Raw genomic sequence first — 24310 nt, 5'->3', positions numbered from 1 at the left:
AATTTCCATTATTTTGATCCCAATTTCTCGATACAGTACAGACGTTCTAATCACCTAGCAAAAGGCATTATTTCATCTACCGGTATCACTGAAACTGTGAAGAACGCTCGAAGCGGTTAGATTCCCCTTATGTTTGGGTAAAGTATACGCCAAGTGTTGAGATAAACTTGTTCCTTTTGTCTCAACAAGTGTTTCTCGTTGTGTACGCCGCGTTAATTTCCTTCATTTTGAAATGTTACCCCCTCTTTTGCGTTAATTTCCTTTATTGGGAAGTATTTTTTCCTTCGATTCGCATTAATTTAAGTCGCGTTAATTTCAAATACCTTAATTTACACAAGCGTTAATTTCCTATAATAAGGTATCCCTGGGTTTGGGTTAGCCTGAATTTCAGACATTCCTTTCTGGTCGCCTACAAAAAAAAATTACATTGTTGCTTATAGATCTAGAATTTTTAGTTTTATTCAACCTTTTCCCTTTTTTTGCGTGATTGTATCAATAATATTTTGTGACTTTCAACACTGGCATTAACATTGCAACTGGGGTGATAAGACTCCTAGGTGTCTCCAGAGGGGATTGAGAACGTCGACTTATTTTATTTACCTAAAACTAAACATTACTAATTTATTTTAGAAAATAAGAACCTATTTCCAAATTTTAGGCTCAAGAGGTTCTTATAAATGGGGTGTCTAACTGGCAAATTTTAGCCTAACAGGTTCTTAAAAATTAGGTTCTTACTCGCGGGTTTTTACTGTACTCAGGACATGTTTCACAGATTGAAAGGTAACTTTGGGTGTTAGCATGTGGTAGTTTTAATGAACGAATTGCTATTTCTCGATTTCAAATCGTATTTGCTGTCATGTTCAGTTCATATTGTCCGTTCCAAAAAGTATCATTTCACTAAAAAGCTACAGTCAACTCTCTCTTAACGGACACCTCTATAAGACGGACACCTCTTTAAGACGGATACCTGGTGTTGGTCCCGTCCCTGTCGTTTTTCAGTCATTTTACTATAACTAAAATTCCTATAAGACGGACACCTGACATTGTTGGAGCTGGTCCCGACGTAGAGTGAAACACGATCGCCCATAAGAACGACTGCGTGGGAGGCTAGTCCCGACGGTGTCCGTTTTAGAGAGGGTTCACTGTATCTCCTAAACCTCTCTTCTCAGTCCGCAAAAGCTCCTTCAGTGGAGAAACAGCGAGAAAACGGGGAAAGGAGAAAAAAAAACAGGCTCCGCACACTTTCTTTTCACCTCTCCCCATATTAATAGTCCAGCTCGAACGAAAAACAATAAGAGGCCAGTTCTGCAAAGGAGGGTGTCCTTAAGTGAAACAATTGTCCCCTTTCCCGGCATTTGTCCGGGCTACTTCAAGGACTGATCAAATCAAATAGTAATGTTTCAAAGTGTCTGCTGCATGCACAGAAGTCTGTGGCTCGTCGTCCCACCCGACCGGTCCGACCGGGAGCCTGTAAGAACCTGGGAACCAGCGGAACTTACACGCAATCGAGGTTGGTCGAGAGAGTAATGGGCACAAATAACATGCACGATATTACATTCAGTACGGAAGGAAGATGAACGATGACTTCTGTTGCAATTTCCCTTCGCATCTTCAGTATTTTCGAGGAATAAATGGAATACGTCGGTTATAGAGTTGTCAGAGGACCCGACTGGAGATGGGGGAAGCAAGATGGAGGCGAGGGACATGTAGGAACGGTGCGAAACTTTGAAAGTAATCAAGAGGTGGTTGTTGTTTGGGACAACGGGACGGCAGCGAACTATCGATGCTCTGGCATTTACGATTTAAGAATTCTGGACAGTAGCCCAACTGGTAAGCTTTTGACTAGATTGAGATGCCTTTGTTCCTTTTAAATTGTAAGGCGATCGAAGGAAAAACTAAGTGTAAAATTTTAGGGAGACCTCTTCATCGTAATCGACCATCGTAAATTGTCGAAACTTTAATCCAACCGGCGTTTTGTTGCTCGAACAACTTTCAGAAGATTCGACAATAAGTTTTCGAATATGAAAGGATTGACTGAAGACTAGGTTAGATAACCATCTATTCTTTCATCGTTCTAATTAAAGCTTGTTAAATTACACATCGAGAATTCACAATGGAAATCAGCCAAAAGAAACCCTGTCAAACCAATTAGAATTACAGACATGGTTGATGTCGTCTTTTTGTCGGTTTCCGGATGTGAATTCTCCGACGAATATAACTATGTAGCTAAGAAGACAATAAATATAGATTTGAAAAAAATGTCCTTCGTGCAATCAGCCGTTTACACCCATGTAAAGCAATAATAAAATTATTATGGCTCTAAATTATTGTTTTATACAGCATGATGTCTAACATGAACAAAATGTCGTCCTGGTTAACTCTCTGATATACAATGTAAAAATTTGATTATATCCTAAACACATTGAAGAATAGCAAAGTGTTTGATAAATTTGTTCTATTTTTTTGACATTTTCAATGAACGTCGTAAAAGGTCTGCCAATGTGTCGACCGCGGTCAAACGACAGAAATATGCAAAAAACAAGAAAAGTACATTAAAGGTTTTAATTTTCACAGTATAAAGATTGGTACATAACCTGTTTCCTGAGGATTTACTAAGTTTTTTTGAGCTTTACTAAAAAAGTTCTACGTGTTGAAAATAGCGACATGAGGACTTGTCAGTGCCAATTTGTCAAAGCACTTTGGTTCGGATGCGGAACATTTAAAAAGTAAAAAGACTCGTTTACCTGTGGAAATGGGAAAATGTTTACCCGCAGCAACTATTTTATTGATTCTTGCTCATACTAACACTTAAGATGAAATTACCCAAAATAGGAAGAAAAGCTGCCTGTGCATTTGACCGCGGTTAAGCCAATGTGATCCCTAATAAGTGAGAATTTGATACATATTTGTTAGAATTTTATGGTGTACTTTATCCCTTGTCAAAATGGTATTGGCCATTCTGAGGTTGTGCAGGGAACTGGGGCAAGTTTCAAATTTTAAGCAATCGATTATCTGACACCACCAGATAAAAGAATCTGGCGAGATTGGTCATTTGACCAAGTGCAATGTTAGGATGAACAGAGACAAAGTTATGGGCCGTGAAACATGGTTAAAAATCCATGCAAACGTCTCTTATTTTAAGTCAGCGTCCCCCAAAACCATATAAACATTTAAATGTGTTGGGGGGCTCTGTCTCAAAATGTCTCCGAGCACAGCAAAATTCTAATTTAGGCAGCAGTTCCTTGTTGTTTCTTAGAAAAATGTTGGAAATGTTTTTTCTAGGAATAAAACATGATGGTAGTATGTGTGATGGTTGTCGCATGCAGCCTATCTATGGCATGAGATGGAAGTGTGCAGACTGCCCAAACTATGACTTATGCAGTCTCTGTTACCATGGAGACAAACATCAGTTACGACACCAATTTTATCGGATTGATAGTCCTAATGCAGAAAGGTACAGCATATATTTGTTTTACTAGTGGCTTGTTAGTTATGCATTATAAAAGGAAAGCACAGTTAAGGTGAATATGTTGTCATTGCAGACGGATCATACATGTAAGTACAGGATACAGGGCTCGAGACTAACGTTTTTGCTAACTAGCCAAGTGGCTAGTGACAGCTTTGATTTCACTAGCCAAAACGTATTTTCTACTAGCCACAATTTTTAAGCATAGTTCTTCTTTTAAGGGGGGGGGGGGGGGTGAAAACAATGTGCGATAATGTTTAAACCTTGAGCCGTAAAATGTTCCTTAAATCTTCATGATGTTTTTCTTACAAAATTGGGCGTTGTTCTTCACTATAAAAAATGTACATGTACATGCGTTTTTGTCAACTAGATTGTTTAAAGCTTCACATTATATAATGTCAACAGTTTACTTGTTAGTTATATTCTCTAAGAGACGATTTTAATAAATGCAGTTTCTTGCCACTAATGCCTGATTTTTTCACTAGCCATTTTGGCTAGTGAAAGGCCAAAACCTACTAGCCAAAACTGCATTTTTACTAGCCTTTGGCTAGTTGGCTACCGTTAGTCTCGAGCCCTGGGATAATAGAGAAGTGGGTAAATTAATAGGGCTGTTTAATGAAACTGATATGATACCCATTATACCCACATATACAGTACCTCAGTACAGAATAGACCTTGTCATGGTTTCAGATGCCATCTTGACGGATAGGCAATGCCATCAGAATTTACAGTTTTTGTTTGGGTATCCGAAGGCAAATAATTTTTTCAAAAATTGAATTCTGAACAACTTATGAATCATGAAGTTGACATTCTAAGGAAAGGATTGTATTCTCCAAATTTGATGGATGCGACTTTGTTAGAAAGCATCCAGTTTGCCTATTTTTCCACAGATAATATACCTTCCAGTTCGGTGGGTTGAGGTGGTTCACAGGAAAAAATTATGGACAAATGTATGGAAAATTAAAAACATAACTGAACACTTTCCAGACCATGGCAGCTACATCTTTCAAATTTGGTGTTGAATAATTTTTTCCCCTACTATCTTAACTTTACAATTCATAAGTTGTGCAGAATTTAATTTTGGAAAAATTATTTGCCATCGGATTCCCATACAAACACTGCAGCAGTAATTTCTGACGGCATTGCCTTCCTGTCAAGATGACGTCAAAAACCATGACAAGGTCTAAATATTCTCTGCAATGATATGTACATCATAGTCCATGAAACAACTCTCACCAGTGAAACATGGGTAGAAGCAAACACTGATGCTCGAGGCTTCTGATGCCTTTGTCATGGTACGTGTGTGCCATAAATGGTGAAACTGACTTTATAATTCAAGGTTGGGATTTTCAATGAGGCTCATAATACCATTCATACAAACTTGTTACCATTCTATGAGGTTTGTGAAACTTTGTTGTCCTTTGTGTTTGCCTCCAGAGTAATTTGTGAAGCACGCAGAAAGAGCAAAAAGGTTACAGCCAGGGGAATATTCCCTGGTGCAAGAGTGGTGCGTGGTGTTGACTGGCAATGGGAAGATCAAGATGGTAAGAAAACTCTTTGTTTTGTAGCTTATTGTCTGTGGGTAGTAATGTAGGTAATTCATTGTTCGTGTAATAATATTTTTTTAGTCTCTAAAGTGATTGATTAGTACATGTATTTGCCCAGTGTTGTCCTTATCAGGCTGTAACCGGTAAAATTTACCGCTTGTAACACGACTCTTTACCGCCTAGAATCGCTAAAATATCTTGTAAGTTCAACAGGTAAATAACAAAGTAACGCCACTCGTTTTACCTTCGTAGTCATAATTGAAAATATAAAATAACAGATTGAAAATAAACAGCGACAAATGCAATATTCATTTACGAATTTGTGCTAGTATTCAATATTCTTTATTTCCCTTCGCTTTCCAATTCTCTGAGGGCTGGTATCGAAGAAAGAGCAAGTTTTGCTGGTCTTTCTCACTTCGCGGCAAGTGAACATCTGTTGTTGCACAGTTTCCACGATCAATTCCACAATGAAGCGGCAGCAATCCTTGCTGTCCTTTCACTTTGTCCATTGAAAATAAAAACAATCACAAAGGCAAAGAGGTAAAAATAATTCCAGAAGTGAGAAATATTACTTAGAATACATATAATAGTTCAGTTTTCAAAAACATGCAAAATGCAGAAAATAGTTGATTGCTTAATGGACCGTAGCTGACGCGTGGTGAAGACAAAGGCAGCTTTCGATGTCAAATTCTTCTCATAAGTTCGTAAGTGTTTAAAACAAAACCCAGACGACAGGTTAAAAGAAGCACCCAGAATACAACTTTGTAACAACGCTGTCGTGAATGCTGAGTATTCGAAGCAAAGAAAAAAAGAGCTACTGACAGCAATTCGTAGCAAAGAGGAAACAGTACCGCCGATTTTTTAAGAAGTATGTCATGTAAGCGACAGCTAATGTATCTCCTTAAAACAACAGAAGATTTTATGCAATTTTTCTTAGGCTGTATAGCAGGCGAAAGAGGTCTGCAAGGCCATAATAAAGTTGTCATGAAATAAAATTCGACCAGCATTTGGACAACATTCTGTTTCATGTAGGTAAACTAGAAAACGGCTGGGATTTACCGGAATTTCTTTACCCGTTTAAAAAGTTTTCTTACCTGCTGTGCTGAAAACTAGGGAGAACACTGTTTGCCCAGCTTGATTTTGATAGTGGCTTTGAGTCATTGAAATTAATGATTGATATGGCTGTTATGGTTAGGTGGCCCTGGTCGACGGGGAAAAGTAACTGAAGTTCAAGACTGGAGTACAACAAGTCCTCGTAGTGCTGCTTACATCTTGTGGGACAATGGAGCAAAAAATCTTTACAGACTTGGATTTGAGGGCATGGTAGGAGAGTAGAATATAACTTGTACAGTGATAATATTAACACTAGTCATTTCAACGAAAAAAATAAGTATTTTATCATTGATACAACCCTACTGAGATTAAGTTGGTTAAAAGGTGGAAAAAAGTCTTTAGTTAGTTGATAGAGAGCAATGAATGTTGGATTGCTTGTTGGTTTAGTGAACATCTTAAACATTTGGGGGTCAGACAGCTTTTTCCATCAAGCTCACACCAACACACTCAACCCTACATAATTTATACACCTATCGGCTAAGTTTATGGTTTACTGTACTAATTTGAGGATTGTGTCATCAGGGCTGTGCAGGACTTGGTATGATAAATTATCTTTTTTATGGATTTTGTGTCCTAGATTTCTCCAGTACAAACCGAATTAAAGAAAATTAATCATGAATGGCACAATCTTGAAACATTTTGTCTTAATATTTCAAGTTAGTCATTCATAAGCTGTCCCAAACTTCCCCAGTCTTAACCACCCCTTATCCTTTTTAAAACAAACAGAACTTCCAAGTAACCATTGTTTTATTTCTCTCTTTTACAGGCTGATCTGAAAGTGATAAGTGATGCCAAAGGTGGATCATTCTACAGAGATCACTTGCCCTTATTAGGTAATTAATTAACTGTAATCAAACCTTAAATGACTGTCAAATGTTTCAATAAATAAGCTTGGCAATTTTTAGTGATCAAAACTTTTCTTCTGTAAATTGAACACACTGTATCACACTCCAAGGGGGGTACTCCAGCTTGTAAATGACGGGGATGATCGAATGGAAGCAAAACTCAGGACCCAAAAAAATCCCTAAGTCTTCCGACATTACCCAAAAAAATCCCTGGACCAAAAATAACCCCCCAAAAATCCCTTGTCAAATTACCCCTAAATTGCCAGGAGGGGCAATAATATAACACAAAGAAAACCATAAAAAATTGAACGCTTGTGTTTGTTTATTCATCATACCATAAATACGCCAAGGCTGCTCCAAGGCACTGAAGTTCGTTTTTAATACCCAAAAAAATCCCCCATTTAAACCAAGTCACCCCAAAAAATACTTGCCAAATTTTCCAACCCAAAAAAATCCTTCGATCATCCCCATCATTTACAAGCCGGAGTACCCCCCCCCCCCCCCCCCCGGGATCACACTGCAGTATAACCCATGCAAAAAAAGGTAATTATTTGTTAATTGTTTTTGACACAAACAGTAGACAAAGACAAGTGTATAAATAAATTTGTATCATTGGCTAAAAATAGTTGCTGGAGTTGGTAGCATTTTGTACAATGTACATTGTACACCTGGCATTGTGAGGGAAACACTTCCTGCCCAAGAACACAAAAAGGCCTTGCTGGAAGTTGTTGGGTTTTTAATCCCCCAGCCAAGTTAACCAAAAAATCATTATCTTATTTTAAATACTAACAGTGGAATCCCGAATCCTTAAACCCAAGGGATAAGAATCAAAATTGGTTTGAGAAATCAGGAGTTTGAGAAATTGGTGATAAAATAGCAGAAACCCATAAGGGTTGAAACGTGTAACGCGCACGCACAGCGTTTGAATATTCATTTTGCTAAGTACCATATTTGGAAACACGAAGAATTTGTACGCGAATGCTTTATACACATAATGACACACGCAACATAATTTTTGGTTTTGCAGTAAGTTGCTTGAATTTCGACCTAAACGCAGTAAATTTCTTACAGAGACTAAAGAAATTTTCATTAAGTGTATCTAAGCAAAGTTCTCAAGTCTACTTCATGAAGATGAAACAGGAAAATTTAACTCAATTTAACTCTATTCAACCAAGCTTGTTCAAAAACAATATTACGACATCGAGCGCTAGCTAGCGCGCGCTGTGAATTTAATCCAAATATAGTAATTTGATTTTTCCAAATATGGTACTTAGAGTAAACGAAATTATGTGCAAACGCTTTGTACAATGCGAATCATAGGGAGTTACATGTTTCAACCCTTATGGGTTTCTGAAAATAGTTAGTGTCTGACTGTGAGTTAAGCAGATCAAAAGGAAATGACTTTTGGTTCAAGTTATCGATTGGGAGGTTCAAGAAATAGAATATTCGAGAATCATTCCACTGAAGGTGGCGAAGGGGGAGGGCCCTCTCTCTCTAGAGTCTCTCTCTTTTACTGTTTTGCACAACTGAACATTTGACCAATAAAAATTATAAAAATCAATAAGAGCCAATAAAAAAGGCGAGGCTAGGGGGACTGGGCACTAGGAGAAGATCGAAAAAAAATCTGGACAGGGAAATGACGTCATCCGACATCGTTCGCTGGGCTGCATAGAACTGATTTTTAAAGATAGTATTGGGCACTTACCCCCTCCAAACTGTATCTGAAGCCCCCTTAAATACAGCACTGTACCTCCCTGCTTTAAATCAAGGGGACCTAAGTTAAAGTGTTTCACACTGCAATATCTGTGAATGTTAATTTTACTTAGTAACTCACCTGTACGTGCTAGTCTAAAGGTGGTGTTACACGGGGCAACTTTCAAGGATGTTGGGCGAAAAATCGTTCATCGTGTAACATGGTACCGGGGACGATTTTTCGCACAACTTTTGACTCAGCAACACGTTGCGAGTTTTTGAACCCAAGTCAAAAACTCGCAACGCAAAATGACGAATATTCAGAAAGTTGACTCTTGTAACAGGGTCGCTGTCGATTTTTCGCGCAACACCTTCCCAGAATTCTGTTTAACATGGCCTGGACGCGCGCGCAAAATGTTGCGAGTTGGCGTTGTGCTGAAAATCGTCTCGTGTAACGTGCATGTTGCCAAGTACATTTTGTACGATGTTGCGCGAAAAGTTGACTCGTTTAACATAGCACGAAAAGTTGACGCGGTGTTTCGCGAAAAATCATTGTTGCAAGTTGTCCCGTGTAACATCACCTCTAATTTAAAAAATTTTCACCATTGCAGGTGATACCCGACCTGCAGGTCGTGCCACAGGACAGGGGTTACAGATTGGAGATCAAGTCACTGTTGACCTGGATCTGGAAATTGTACAGTCTCTGCAGCACGGGCATGGAGGATGGACAGACGGCATGTATGAGGTGGGGCTGTCAATCAAACATTACATCTTTACATGACTGCATACCTCAACAGTGTTTTCTGGCTTTAAAATGTTGCAAATTACCTTAAAATGAGTTTCATCATTGTGCATGGAAATTTCATTAAAGTCCATTGCTGGCAGTGCTTTAAAATCATAATTTTTGTATGCAAGTTAAGTTTGTTGTTGGACAAGATTAGTGACTTTTTACAAAATAGTTAACATTGATTTCTTGGGGCTGGCTTTGCATTTTCTATGATTTTCTCCATCAAGTGGGTACATCCATAATAGCCTGCATATCTCGATTCTCCTCTTGTGTATACATTGTCAGTAGTGCTTTGTAATTAATTCTTTTCACCAAAGTTCTCAGATGCAGACACTAGACATACAACAATTTGATATATAAAATATTAATAATTATTGGTCAGTTAATCTTTTTTTCTCAAATCCTGTATAATTTTCGTTATTGCCCAATAGACTCTTACAACACCAGGAACAGTGGTTGGCATTGATGAAGATCATGACATTATGGTGTTATATCCCACTGGTAACAGGTGAGAAATCCCTATTGTAGTTAGGTTCCATGAAATGATATAATGCAGATCCATCCATTGGATAAACACAGCATTTACAATGTTGTGGGAGACACAGTTGTTAGTGTGCTAGACAACAGGGTTTAGCAGTCTGGACTTGAGCCCTGGCCAGGCTCACTGTGTTGTGTTCTTGGGCAAAACAATAATTTTACTCTGACTCATAGTGCCCCTCTCCACCCTGGTGTATAAATGGGTACCAACAAATAATTATGCTGGGGGGGGGGGGGGGCTACAATGGAATGGCATCCCATCCAGGGGGGGGGGAGTAGAAATACATGTACTCCTTGTCATTTAAAGCTACACAGAGACTGGGATAAGCTCTGTTGGTATGGGCCACTTGGCTCAATGCAGACTAAACACTTACCTTACACAATGTTAACACGAGAATTGCTCTAGCTTTTATTTGATGAACAAGTTTTGCGCAATTTGGAAACTTACTTTCCACACTGTTCGCGTCACTTATCTTTCAGGTGGACATTTAACCCAGCAATTTTGACCAAAGTGACTGGTCCATCCGAGACTTCTGACAGTGCACTCTCCCTCACCACCCCTTCAACATTGTCTCCCACTGCCGCTATACCCAATACTGCATCAGGATCCAGTGCTGTCTCATCAGGGACTGGCTCCTCGTCACAGTTTGTTGTTGGAGACTTGGTGCAGATAAGCAGTGATATTGAAAGGGTCAAGCTGCTACAGAGAGGACATGGCGAGTGGGCAGAGGCAATGCTACCAGTAAGTTAAAACTGCCAGGGTGTAGCTAAGAAAACACTAAGCCAGCTCATCAACAAGCCCAGCTGGCTTTTTCGGCCTTGGCAGCTCTAAAAGTCTACCCAAGTCATTGTTTACTTGACATGTGAAATTTAAGCCGGATTTAAGTTCACTTTCAGCCAGTGAAATTACCTGGCAGCCAGCCCTTAGCAACATCCCTGAACTGCACCTTCCAATAACATGCAAACTTTTTTTCAACATGCAAACTGTGCTGAAGGCATTGGGTATGCTTTTCACTGCTGTCAATCATCTAAGCCCACCTCTCAAGGAACAGAAGTTCACTACAAGCGATTCAAAAGGTCACATCTGTCAGTTGTTGATTGGTAGATTTTGATCTTTTTTGTTGGTTATGTTTTTCAAGGTTCGTTGGCTGTCTTCAAAATTATTATAATTGACAGTAGAAAAACACGCAATTGCTAGTTAGGTTTTGAACTTCATAGTTTGCGTGAAATTGAAGGGAGCAGTAAGTTTGTAAAATTTTGATTCTGATAAAAAAGATCAAATGCACCCAACTAGATGAATAGACATTTAACAGTATATTGTATTATCTAGAAGAGCTCAAAAGTGCTGAAAAGTACATACTTGAGAACCCCTGTCTTTTTTTCATCTTCAGACTCTTGGCAAGGTTGGTAGAGTGCAACAGATTTATCATGACAATGATCTGAAGGTTAGTTTACACACTAAAAAAAAAATAATAAAAAACTTCCCCACAGGGCTTTTCAGTTACTCACCTGTCCTGATCTCTGTGTCCTGAAGTGTGAAATCATTTGAAACGGGGAAATAAAAAAAAGCGTCAATAAAAAAATAAAAAAAAAAAAAAAAAAAAAAAAAAAACACACCACCCACCTGTCTTTGCTAAACTTTTTTATATTTTTTTTTTTTTCTACTTGTCACTTATGTGTTTCTGAACTGTCTGTTATGTTGTAGGTGGAAATCTGTGGAACATCCTGGACCTACAATCCAATACTTGTGACTAAAGTAGCATCCACGACTGACTCTTCATCTCTTGGGGCTTCAGCTGGAGGTATGATTCACTGATTTAACATATCTGTGCCTTCAGGGTTCTATCTAGAGGTGTTCAGGGGTAGAAGCTTCCCCCCCCCCCAAACAGCCCAGCTTCCCCCCCAAAAAAAATTTGTGATAATTTATACAGTAAATAGATAAATCAATACATCATTCAGGTCAGTGTACATGAAGTGAGCATTCCATGTTTATCTCTTTTATTCACTTCTTTGTAGTGTATAAATAGCGCAATAGGAACTCTTCGTCTCAGCCGAGCTAACATTGTCAAAACCTAATCATGTGATGACCAAAAAACAATATAAAATTACGGTGAAAATATATCAAGGTTGTGTCTCAAAATACACCAGATTGCATCTCAGCACATATCCATTTAAAAAATTTTCCGGGGGGGGGCATGCCCCTGGATCCCCCCAGAAGCTCGTGGCCTTCGGCCAATCGCAACTTCTCCCCCAAACGAAAAATTTCTAGATAGAACCCTGGCCTTGCAACATGTACATTAAATCACATTTTATGTGTTGTACAAAAGAACATTCAAATTAAGAAAAACCTCAAAATATTGTATAGTTTACTCTCATGGTAGAAAACAACCAAAGTCGCGGTAACAAATCATAAAGGATCATGGATGGTAATGTAAGACTGGAGAGAATTGAGACGGATTATGAACAGGGAGCATGAAATGCTTTAGCCAAAGTCTTAAATATTAACCATCCATTGCCATCGCTATCCAGCTTGCCTTCTCTAGTTAACACACTAATTATGTATTTTGAATGTAAAAATTTAAATTCAGGCTACAGTCAACTCTCGTTATAGCGTACATGCTTGGGGCGTCGTTTATTGTCCGTTATAGCGAGAGTCCGTAATAGCAGGAGTCATTTCCAGTCAAACCTCTTTCGCGGGGGATCTGGATTTTGTCCGCAATAATGGAGTGTCCGCAAGGCGAGAGTTGACTGTATACACAGTCATATTACATTTTCTAAGACTGGTATGCACCCCTTCTCTTTATAATTCACTCATATTTTTTTAGCTTTGTGACACTTGTTTACATAGAAATGTTGGTTATCTTGTACATTCGTAGCTGAGAGATTATCAGCCCTCCTGAAGAAGCTGTTTGAGACACATGTCCCAGGAGATTCAGTAGAGGAACTAGTCAAGGCTGCCGCTAATGGAGACTCACAAAGAGTTGAAGAACTTCTACTCAAGGAGGAGGCAAACGTGAGTGCAAAGTGCCAATGATAGTGTTGAAAAGAATTACTGTTTTCTGGACGCGTTGCTTGCCTATAAACTCCAGGCCAAACAAGGATGAGAGTTGATGATATTTCTCGCTCTCATTTTGGCATGGAGCTCTCGTGCGCTCTCGTTGACTTTGAAAGTGGTAACATTTTTCACGAGAGCCGATGAGAGTTTGACAGACGCTCATCATCAACTCGTTTGGCCCGAGTTGATGATAGGCGATGAGAGTTGACGAAAACTCTCATGAGAGTCAACTCTAATCAACGCTTATCCTCGTTTTGCCCGGGCACAACACTCAGTAATAGTTATTCTTTACACGCATTGCGTGCCTATCGACAACCCTTAGTTGATGATATTCTCTATTCTCAACACCCGTTCGCTTGAAATTGTACCAATATTATAGGAAGAAATTAGAAGTTAATCAGACAACTTTTGTTCCATCTTCCTTTGTGTTGCTCTTGGGTAATATCTGCCTTGTTGCCTATCTTCAGGTCAATGGTGTGTTCGCTGGGCACACGGCCCTTCAAGCTGCCAGTCAAAATGGTCACGAAGAAACTGTCAGAGTTCTCATTAAATATGACGTCGATCTGGAGACTGAGGTATATGTTAGGTTGTTGTGTTGTTCGATCCCTTTGTGTCGTCAAAATCTTTAACAGTTTTGGATGTTCTACTTGCCGCTTGAACTGAAACAACAGGCAAATCCGTCTACGCTTGCATGTTACTCCCGACCCTGCCATTTGCCTGAAAACGCGGTTGGAGATGAATGGAAGGGGTTTTTGAAAATAAGCCGACCTACCGAAAGATATGATTCTTGTTATTCACCTGTCATTGTCTAGAAAAACTGTGCGGTTATCTTCAAAGAGGAATGTACTGTAAGCTAGGATGAGAAACGTGCAAATGATACGGAAATTTCCAACGTTCCTTGAAAGAAGAAGAGTACCTTTCAAGACCTTTACACCAGAATTTCCAAGAATTTCCCCAGAATTTCCAAGAAAAAGACTTGAAAATTCCAAAGCTTTCTTTGGATTTCAACCAAACATTTACAGGTTTTTTGGCGAAAGGGCAAGCATCTCTCGTTTCCCAGGATTTGCTGTTCAAACCAACGTTTCTTGTTTGTTTGTCCTGGTTGCGACGAGGCCTATTATTATTATTATTATTATTATTTTTTCAAGTTATCTTATGATTACTATTTGTTGTTAAAAGAGACACAAACTTTATCCTCCGTTTGTATTGCTGGTTTTCACTGTCACGCAATCAAAAAATAAATTCGAAACCATTCAACTACAGAAGCTATGAATTTCAAATATTATAGATGATAAATAGATAAACAATTTCTCCAAGTTTCGGGTCTGTGCGATGTATCGTTCGCGAGTTATTTGCCGAACCTTTCCACGCAAATTTATAAAGCTTAGTATGGAGATTTCATAACTGTGTCCTTCCGAGGGACACAAATATGGCCGCGGTGATGTCAGAGAAACCATCTGGAACTCAGTTCTGTTTACAACAGCGGCTATCCTTGGCTTAAGAGCTAGTACACTTTCACATAAACACCACTTATTATATCTGAAATGTTCAATTTGCTCAAAATGGAAAGGAAAGGCCTTTTTTCAAACAAAACAGCTTTGTCACGGCACTCAGCTTGATGTCACATACGACGGAAAACTCAAATATTCAAAATGCTCTGTTTTAAAAACGAATGACACCTTCGATCTGGATATTTGCAAAAATATATATTTTTAGTTTATCGTTCGCCTAATGACAACGAAAATTTAGCAGGCCTAGTGAATTTTGATTTCAGAATTTTATGACGTAACATGAAAACCAAGAATACTGTTTTATCTTCAGGACAAAGATGGCGACCGTGCCATACACCACGCGGCGTTTGGAGACGAGGCCGCCGTCGTGGAGCAGCTGGTCAGAGCCGGAAGTGACATGAACGCGCGAAACAAACGACGGCAGTCACCGCTACACGTGGCTGTCAATAAGGGCCACACAGGGGTGGTGAAGAAACTTCTTGGTCTGGGATGTCACCCCAGCCTACAGGTGAGGGGAGTTTGGATTGCCTCGCTAGAAACTTCATGTGACGTGTGCTACATTACTTGCCAAAAATTTCGGATGGTTTTAATTTCGGATAAAAAGAAGTGTCCGAAAATAAAACCGTCCGAAATTTTTAAGCGTCTGAACTGTTTTAAGTTCTCAAACAAACCCGATGTGACAAGGAAGGGTTTTGAGATGGCAGAAATAGTGGAAGCTGTAACTAAGGAACTAGAACCAGATGATCCTTTTAAAGATCTTGTAGCAGATCATTAAGCCATTAAGAGCTCCAAAGCTTTTAGTTTCCTTTATGGAGCAAACTCTAGCTGAGACATGGCTTGATATACACGTACAGCTTGGTAGTATTTGTTAATTTTGGATCGGTGTATCTGTAAAATCTTGAAGTTGCAGTAAAACTGCCATTTTTACAGATGTTGTTTTAGTCTAATAGCCCAATTTCGATATATTAAAATTCAGCCTCAAACAATAGACCTCAGGACGAGGCTCCGGGGACTAAAGTATAGAGTTTGTGGGGTTTATTCCCCGGAGCCTCGTTGTGATGTCTATTGTTTTAGGCTGAATTTTAAAATATCGAAATTGGGCTATTCGTGTTTTGTAGGCGTAAATTTATGTTTTAGCAAAGTGTCTGAAATATTTGTCCGAAATTTGTCCGAAATGAGATAAAATGTGTCCTAAAATTAAACGTCCGAAATAAAATGTCCGAAATTTTAACGTCCGAATTGTTTGCAAGTAATGTATGTTAAACTCCTTTTAAATTCCGTTGTTTTTAGGATACCGAAGGAGATACCCCGTTACACGATGCCATCTCCAAGAAGCGTGACGATATGGTCACGATGTTACTGGACGCCAGCGCTGACGTGACAGTGGCGAACAACAATGGTTTCAATGCTCTGCACCATGCCGCCCTTCGTGGAAACCCAAGGTGAACATAGAGTGGCTTTCTAACGAGCCAATCGCTACGCAGCACCTTGTGCGATAAACCAATCAGAATGCGAAGCCAGTTGAACGTGAAACGGGTGGTGGGCGCAGTTGCGAGCGCGGGAAATCGCGTAAGCCATTTCACGGGTGTTTTTTTTTTCTGATTGGGAACTAGAACAATCCCAGCCTTCTGATTCGTTATAGCATTTTTGGCGGGACCAAGTAAACAGCTTATCAAGTCCACTGAACTGATCTACGCAAACTCATTATTTTGTACTTGTACGCACACGCAAATTAAAACGCACGAAATTGTTTTCTATTCAGTGCAATGCGTATCCTCCTCGCCAAGCTCCCTCGGCCATGGATTGTGAATGAGAAGAAGGACGACGGGTACACTGCTCTTCATCTTTCGGCACTCAACAATCACGTGGAAGTCGCCGAGCTGCTCGTCAAACAGGTCAGTCCGGTATATTCAAACATGTCAGTCCTGTTTATTTTATAGCGTAAAGGGTAAGCGAGAATGTATATACAGTCTGGTCTTGCTTTGCGTTTTCTGGAATTGGATACTGAGGCAAAAAACAACACATTATGCGACTGACTGATAAGCGAATGTCTGTCTTTCACGAGATTCTGACCTCCAAATATAACCGTTTGTGACATCTACTTGTAATATCAAGCTACAGTGGAACCCCGATATAACGATATGTCAAGGGAGCAGTAAAATTATATCGTTATATCGAGGGATCGTTGTATCGAAACTCCCGATATAACGATATGACCGTAAAATAACCAAGGATATCGTTATATCGGGGTAAACCTAACATATACTTTTTTACTGGACAAAGAGGATTAGAATACAGTAACATTTGCGTATATCATCGTTCAAAGGTGTTGCCAGAAACGTTAGAGATTACTCGATTACTCTTATGTTATTGGATTAAATTCAATATCGGTCCACTTAATCCTCATCGTTATATCGGGAATATCGTTATATCGAAGATCGTTATAACGGGGTTTTGTCCCATACATTTTACTATTGCCGGGACATAGAATATTCATCGTTATACCGGGAATATCGTTTTATCGAGGATCGTTATATCGGGGTTCCACTGTACAATGTAGCAAAAAGTGACGAAAAGGTACTTAGTGGTTTTACCATGCGTTACTGCCAAAAACGGTTGACAGTCTGTAGGAATAACACTTTTGACATGTTTTGACCATATTTTAAGGCCATATTGGCAGCGATGGCATGTAGAAGGGGAATTTATCTCAAGAAAAGTTGAAGTTTTCAGATGTTGATCAATGTTTGAAATGTTATGGAGACAAGTCAAGTACAAGAAAATTATCGCGTTACTCATCCAGACTTTATGTTTTCAGGCAAAAGCGAATAAAGATGTACAGAATACAAACTTGCAAACACCACTGCATCTAGCAGTGGAGAGGCAGCACACACAGATAGTCAGGGTATGTATTAGGTACAACCTTTAGATTAAAGATAAAAACTTGTTCTTGTGTCGGTAAAATGTCCGTCTATCGGGAGCTTCGTCGTTTTGCGACAAACGCAGGCATTCTTGACTTCTTTTTTTTTCTGCTTGACAGCTTTTAGTCCGTGAGAATGCCAAGTTGGACGTCACAGACAAGGATGGTGATACACCCCTTCACGAGTCTCTCCGCCATCACACTCTGTCCCAGCTGCGACAGTTACAGGACATGCAGGATGTCGGCAAGGTAAAATAAACACGTCTTACTCGTTTTACTACCTCTCCCACATGAGTGATCGCGCAAGCTATTTGATTGGATAAAAAGAATCGGAAATTCTTTCAGTTCTTACGAAGATTTCACGAAAACAGATACCTTTCTCGAGGTCTGCTTTAGTAAAACGACAAGGAAGGACACCTGTTGTAAGAGTAAAAATCGTTATTGCGGTTTTCAGTGATATGCGAACTCTGAAATTAAAATTCCAACAAACTATTGTGTTTTTCGCTGCCGTCAATCATAAATATGGCGACAGCCAACGAACCATGAAAAGCTATGCAATTGTGGTCCTTGACAGATCCTTTCACGTAACCTTTTCTTTTTTCTCTGTGCAGCTTCTCATGGGTTTGGGAACACAGGGCACTGACAAGAAAAGCAGCGCATCCATTGCATTGTTCTTGGCCGCTAATGGCGCTGATCTGAATATAAAGAATAAGAAAGGACAAACTCCGCTGGATCTCTGCCCGGATCCCAGTCTCTGTAAATCTTTAGCCAAGTGCCACAAGGACCGGGCCAGGTAAGGATGAGGCAAAACAAACAGCCATTAGAGCAGTTTTCAATTGAGTGTCGTAAAACCAAAACCAAAGTAATTACTCTGGCCAATCACAAACGACACAGACAATCCAGTGAACCAATCAAAACTCGAAGCAAATACATGTAGTTGGCACGAAGCGCGGGAAAACGTGCGCGAGCGAGTCGCGATTGGTTTTGGTTTTACTCCTGATTGGCCGAGAAAGTGGCGCGAAAACCAATCACTAAGCGTAGTGAACGCAAAACCAAAGCAAACGCAAAGTACTTTCGACACTCAAGTGAAAACCGCTCTATAAGCTGATTAAGGGGTCTCAAAGGGCCCAAGGGAGGTTTCTTTATGAGTCAGGGCACCTTTGAAGTTAAGACTGTTTTCTTCGTTGAAGGTGTTGAAATCATTATCAAAATGTCCTGTAATGTTTCAAAGATTGGTTATTTAACATCACCTAATATTTGGGAACTTTAGCAGCATAGCCTGTTCCAGGTCCTCGGTAGTTGGGGGTGAGCGAAAAACACGGGCGTGCGAGGATAAAGCGGGGGGGGGGGGGGAGGGGGATTAGTCCACGCTCCTTTTTTTTCTCCCCTTCCGCGTTTTTCGCTCTCCCACAACTACCGAGAGCCTGAGACAGGCCATAGCAAACAATACGGCAACGCCGAAAACATGTCGATTTGTGTGAATGCGGCCTAAAATTGTAATAAGAAACACGCAAATGCGAATTTCTTTGTCGAGGTTCTCGTTCTTCAAAATACGCAAATTTTGGTCATTCACGATATTTTGTGACTGAGCCCAGTTTTATGATCTTTCAATTTTCTTTTGCAGTGGTTCTCAAAAGAACAACTCAAACGCCCTCACCCTCGCGGACGTGGACGAGAATGAAGGGCTGGACGAGTGTATGGTTTGTTCTGACAACAAGCGTGACATGCTGTTTGGGCCGTGTGGTCACGTTGCTACATGTTCGCTGTGTTCACCGCGCGTTAAAAAATGCCTTATGTGTAAGGAGACCGTACAGTCTAGAACAAAAGTAAGAAATACTTCTGCACAACTACCACTGGTCTATTGTAATTTTGACCCTCTCGCAACGCTATCTGCTTCTCCTTCGTCACGCAACACTTCTACTTTTTCGTCATGCAACTCTTCAAAAAAAAACTGTTGCGTGACGACCCACATGGGACCACTATAATCAGAGCCATCTAGACAACAAGAACCAGCCATGAGAACAGAGCGCCGAAACTGACGATATGTTAATCCTTTCCAATTTGAATGTGATTGAAATCCCATTCAGGGTTGCTACAGGCCAGGAAATGGTCAGGGAAAAATAAAAGTTTAAACTCTTCAAGGTCAGGGAAAAGTCAGGGAAAATTGACATTTTGAAGAAAAGTCAGGGAAAAGTGGAATATAACACCGCTGATTTCATACAATTGATGGCTGGAAGAAACATTTCAGGTCAATGTGATCTCAACGATATGTTTTTTCTTGGAAGTGGGGGCTGAAGGCCGCTACAATATATGACGTTTTTGATTTTATTCGGTGAGGGACATTTTATTTTTATCAGGGAGAAGTCAGGGAATTTAAAAGCTTATGCCTGTGGCAACCATGCCATTGATGTTTCTATTTTTTGTGTGGTTTATCTTTTCGCGTGCTTTTGCTTGACGCTTGTTGCTTTTTACTCCTCCTTTTCTTGCTCTAGCACTGTCTGGTACTGAAGCGTTTATTGCTGTTGTCGTTTCAGATCGAAGAGTGTGTCGTCTGTTCAGAGAAGCCAGCAAGAGCACTGTTTAAACCCTGCAGTCATATGGTGGCTTGTGAAAGTAGGTTTTGTGACATGTTGGTTATTCCAAATGACTATTCTCTTATAAGCACTGAGGCATTTGCACCAGCGCGTGGACGAGCACAAGAACAATACATCATCCATTGGCAAGCACTATAGAGACAAACACTGTATTGTTCCGAAAGACCTTGACAAACAGTTTCATGTCATCAAGAAGTGCAAGAATAAGTTTGATTGTTTAGTGCATGAAATGCTACTAATCAGAGAATTGTCACCATCTCAAAATGTCCAATCAGACTCATTCCGAGCCAAACTATTTGCGTGAAATTGCATATTTTATTATGTTAATGTTAAGCGAACTTTATCTGACAGTTTATTCTTTTCATTTTTTGTGAACTACTTGATAATGTGGTCATGACGACTCCGAAACGTCGTTCGTTATTATCGTTTATTTTTACTTGACTATTCTCTTGATTTACTAAACCTTTCTGTTTCCGCCACACGGCCTTAACGAAGGACCTGTCTAGCCCTCAGGAAGTTCCTTAAAACAGATTCTTTTCTTTCCCTTTTTTTTAATAATAAATGTTATTGTTGTTTTAGATTGCGCCTCACTGATGAAGAAATGCGTGCAGTGTCGAAACAACATCGAAGAGTCCGTACCATTTATTGTGTGCTGCGGAGGAAAAGGTTGGTAAAATGCTTGCCCACGGGCGTTGGTTTAACAGTAGCTTGCACCATGGGAGGCGCGGTGGCCTAATGGTTAGTGCACCGGACTCCGGATCGAGCGGTCCGGGTTCCAGCCCTGGCCGGGGTCACTTGTGTTGTGTTCTTGGGCAAGACACTTTACTCTCATACTGCCTCTCTCCACCCAGGTGTATAAATGGGTACCGGCGACATAATGCTGGTGGAGGGGGGGGGGGACCCTGCGATGGACTAGCATCCCATTAAGGGGGGGGGGGGAATATTCCTAGCCGCTGAATGCTACGGAAACAGGGATAAGCTCCAGCAGTGTGGACCGCATGGCTTGTGGCTTGCTTCCCTTTTGCACTTTGGAAACCTCCTCCCTATGCGCCAAATAAACGATGGCAAATTCTGTGACGCTACTTGGGCTACCCTCTTACGTTAAATTTCTTTTATTTTGTGTTTTAGCTCCGCAATCATGCCAGACGAAATCAAGTGGTAAACCAGAGATAAGCCCTCAGGAATTCACTCACTTACAACAACAGCTACAAGATATGAAGGAACAGGTACGATTGTTTTTTTTTATTATTATTATTTTCAAAGCACGCGAGATTTCTTTTTGTCTGAATCTGTGAATCGTGTCATTCCTCTTGATATATTTGTCGGTTTGCCTTATAAAAGAGAGAGTTTTCCAATTAAGTATTGTAATGTGCGCCTAAACGTTTTCAGACGTATAAACCCTTCCGTATAATAAGGTTGATCGCGACCAACACTGGTACAAACGCAGGGTCAAAGAGGCAATTCACATAAGACTTCACCCTAATAACATCAACAGGGATAATGGAATTGAAATTCCTGAGGCGTGGATGCCCACGATCAAAAAACACAACAACAAGAGAACTGTGCGACAGCGGACCGCTGAGGGAACAACAGGACACAGAAACAGCGAGGATCGAAATGCGCCAATCACAGCTGTTGAAAACCAACCAATCACAGCGCAGCAGCGTGCTTTATAAGTTCACGCACAACCAGTCGACCTTATCGCCTGATGAAGACTAGCAGTGTGCAGTCGAAACGTCGCGATCTACATCACAAGTGACACTACGTCGTGAGACAAACGAAAAATACTTTATTATTAGGTCCTGGAGAGTCCCCAAGAGTAACTTCAAAAATAAGCCCTCCTCAAAATAACCCACAAAGGCTCTTGAACAAACATAATTCTATGGCTTTTCAAAATTTTACAGTACCTCTTGCTTGAAGGAAAATAAAACAGAGCTCATTTATTGCAGGACAAGTTATCGATTTTAATTACTTATTCATTTATTTACTTGCGTTGGCCTTTGCGTTCATTTCTGGTTAGTTCTTTAAACCGCGCACCGACTGTGTTCAATCATAGCGAAAAATTGTCTTTTCGTCCAATCAGGTGCTAAGTCAAAACCACGTGATGTAACCCACGTGACTTTCCCGCGCTTGACGTCGGCTTCCTGTTTTTGCGCCTTATTATGAGTGTGTTTTCACTTCCGACGTTCTGGTTAAGTCATTTAACAACATCTTTTTGTTTTTTCTTTCCTTTTAGACGTTATGCCCAGTATGCATGGACCGAAAGAAAAACCTGATATTCTTGTGTGGTCATGGTGCATGTCAACTGTGTGGAGACCGCATGCAAGAGTGTCCGATGTGTCGTAAGCCGGTGGAAAAAAGAATTCTACTGTTTTGAAGACAGAACGTCCCAAGAAAAGTTTTACTGAACTAATGAAAAACGAAAAGTATAAAACCTCTACAACAGGAATTTGCAGTCCATGATTAGAATTGGAATTTCGCGGAGACCGAGAAGTATGCTTCAAGTACAGAAGTAGGTTGGCAACGCCAAACCAAGCATGAAATCATGTTCGTGCAAAATGGACCTCAAAGAAAGGACAGCCAGAGATGAATAGAGTACTGAAATGTGAATCTTTAAACTAACAAAGAAAATGGAACTATAAAACATTGTAGCATTTTTTAAATAATCAGACAGACAGTTATGCGAAGGTCCTGGAAAGAGTTTCAGGGAGATCTACCTGCCTCGTCGCCAGGCGCTTATCGGTTAAGGCAATAAGGCGGGAAAACAGGGAGCGTGGAGATAGATGGTTAGGGAGCGAGCCGCGTTCGCATCAGGCCCACGACCCCAAGCGAATCGTGCAAGACCAAGGAGGAAGACGCCTGAGGACGAGGCAGGAGATCTACCCCAAAGGAACTTTAGTCGGATCTTTGCTTTTCAATACCTCCCATAAAGTAAAGGAGTTCTGACTGTGTGAGGTTGGCCACACGTGGAACTCTCTATTTATAGCGCAATGGCTAAAAACAGTCAGTGTGTGTAGAACAAATGAGTGATACCGTTTTAGTCCTTGAAACAAGAAAACGTCTTTAACACTCATTTCGTAGCTACAGAATAAAATACAATGAACCCAAATGAGTGTGGAAAGTTGTTTTAAAGCAGATTACGCGCGAAATTTCGAAACCAATTTGGAAATTGTTGACTTCGAGCAGCACCTCTTTTGTTTAGTCCGTCAAGGGTGAAGCGAAAAAACAAACGCGAGTGAATACAATGACCGAGCGAAAACTGAGAGATTGGGCCTGATTCTCAGCCTGAGACGGTCCAGGATGCTCGCGGTCATGCACTCTCTCCCAGGCTGCTTTTTTTTTTTATTTTTTTTTTATTTTCTTTTTTATTTATTTTTTTTTTATTGCAATTACAAAAAAGAACATTAATTACACAGTAAATTTACATACAATTTAGGAATAGGAAAAAAAAAAAGAGAGAGAAAAAAATAAATTATAATGAAAAAAATAATAATAATAATAATAGCCTCCCCCAGGCTACTTAACAGTAAGACCCGTGGCCCTTGAGGGCGAAGGGTCTAATTGTTTTAGTATCACCCAACTCATTCTCGTCCCCATAGCCCTTTCGTTTCTCTTAGCCGGCTGGGCACGAGCAAACGGAGGGCTCTGGGGACACAGGATTTCCAGTCCTAGATTCTAGGTCTTACGGTCTTCATGTATGCATATGCAGATCATGACGTTTCAAAACAATGTATGAGAGAGTGGTTACGTTTTCGACTTCCGTTTAGGAATTCTTTGTTTCAAACAGCCAATCAAAAAAAAAATCGAATTAATTCAAAAATCCTATGTCCCCAGAGCCCCCCGTTTTCTCGTGCCAAGCCGGCTTAGAGAAACGAAAGGGCTATGGGGACGAGAATGCACCGAACTATTTGCATGGTTTCCCTGTTCCAGTCTCCCATCAACGGAAAACAGTAGCAGGAAACTGAATTACAAATGAATGGTAAGCGCCATCTCTCTCGGTTAGTTTGCTGATTTTGGATAAACCCTAACCATTATTCAATGGTCACCCCAACCGGTTCCTTTCGACAAATGGTGAACACCCCCAGTTTTCTATCCACGGAAAACAATAGCAAGAAACCGAATACATTGTAATTATTATAGTGGTAAAGCGCCATCTCTTTCGGCTGGTTTGCTGATTTTGGTAAACCCTTACCATCTTCACAACCAGTTCCCTCCGACAAATGGTAAGGGACGGACCATTATTTTT

General features: G+C 40.2%; 1 protein-coding gene across 1 annotated transcript; it reads left to right on the top strand.

The window, feature by feature from the left end:
• Positions 1 to 575: 575 nt before the first annotated feature.
• On the top strand, positions 576 to 23173 carry LOC144645282 (E3 ubiquitin-protein ligase MIB1-like). Its single transcript, XM_078504797.1, has 23 exons — positions 576 to 1830; positions 3283 to 3454; positions 4904 to 5010; positions 6209 to 6336; positions 6893 to 6959; positions 9275 to 9408; positions 9882 to 9958; positions 10468 to 10729; positions 11379 to 11432; positions 11693 to 11789; positions 12864 to 13000; positions 13510 to 13617; positions 14864 to 15061; positions 15844 to 15995; positions 16316 to 16448; positions 17369 to 17455; positions 17591 to 17719; positions 18082 to 18263; positions 19095 to 19296; positions 20005 to 20083; positions 20644 to 20730; positions 21193 to 21290; positions 22301 to 23173. Exons 1-23 carry the CDS (start codon positions 1632 to 1634, stop codon positions 22439 to 22441), a joined length of 3030 nt encoding a protein of 1009 aa, XP_078360923.1. The 5' UTR covers positions 576 to 1631; the 3' UTR covers positions 22442 to 23173.
• The last annotated feature ends 1137 nt before the right edge of the window (positions 23174 to 24310 follow it).

This window comes from Oculina patagonica, chromosome 3, assembly GCF_052425735.1.
Source record: "Oculina patagonica isolate OP01 chromosome 3, crgOcupat, whole genome shotgun sequence".
NCBI lineage: Eukaryota > Metazoa > Cnidaria > Anthozoa > Scleractinia > Oculinidae > Oculina > Oculina patagonica.
This window is presented reverse-complemented; position numbering and strand designations above follow the sequence as displayed.

Coding starts and splice junctions, on each gene's coding strand:
- LOC144645282 (XM_078504797.1), top strand. CDS start 1,632: ATGGAATACGTCGGTTATAGAGTTGTCAGAGGACCCGACTGGAGATGG. Junction 15,062..15,843: donor GATGTCACCCCAGCCTACAG/GTGAGGGGAGTT, acceptor CGTTGTTTTTAG/GATACCGAAGGAGATACCCC. Junction 21,291..22,300: donor TACAAGATATGAAGGAACAG/GTACGATTGTTT, acceptor CTTTCCTTTTAG/ACGTTATGCCCAGTATGCAT.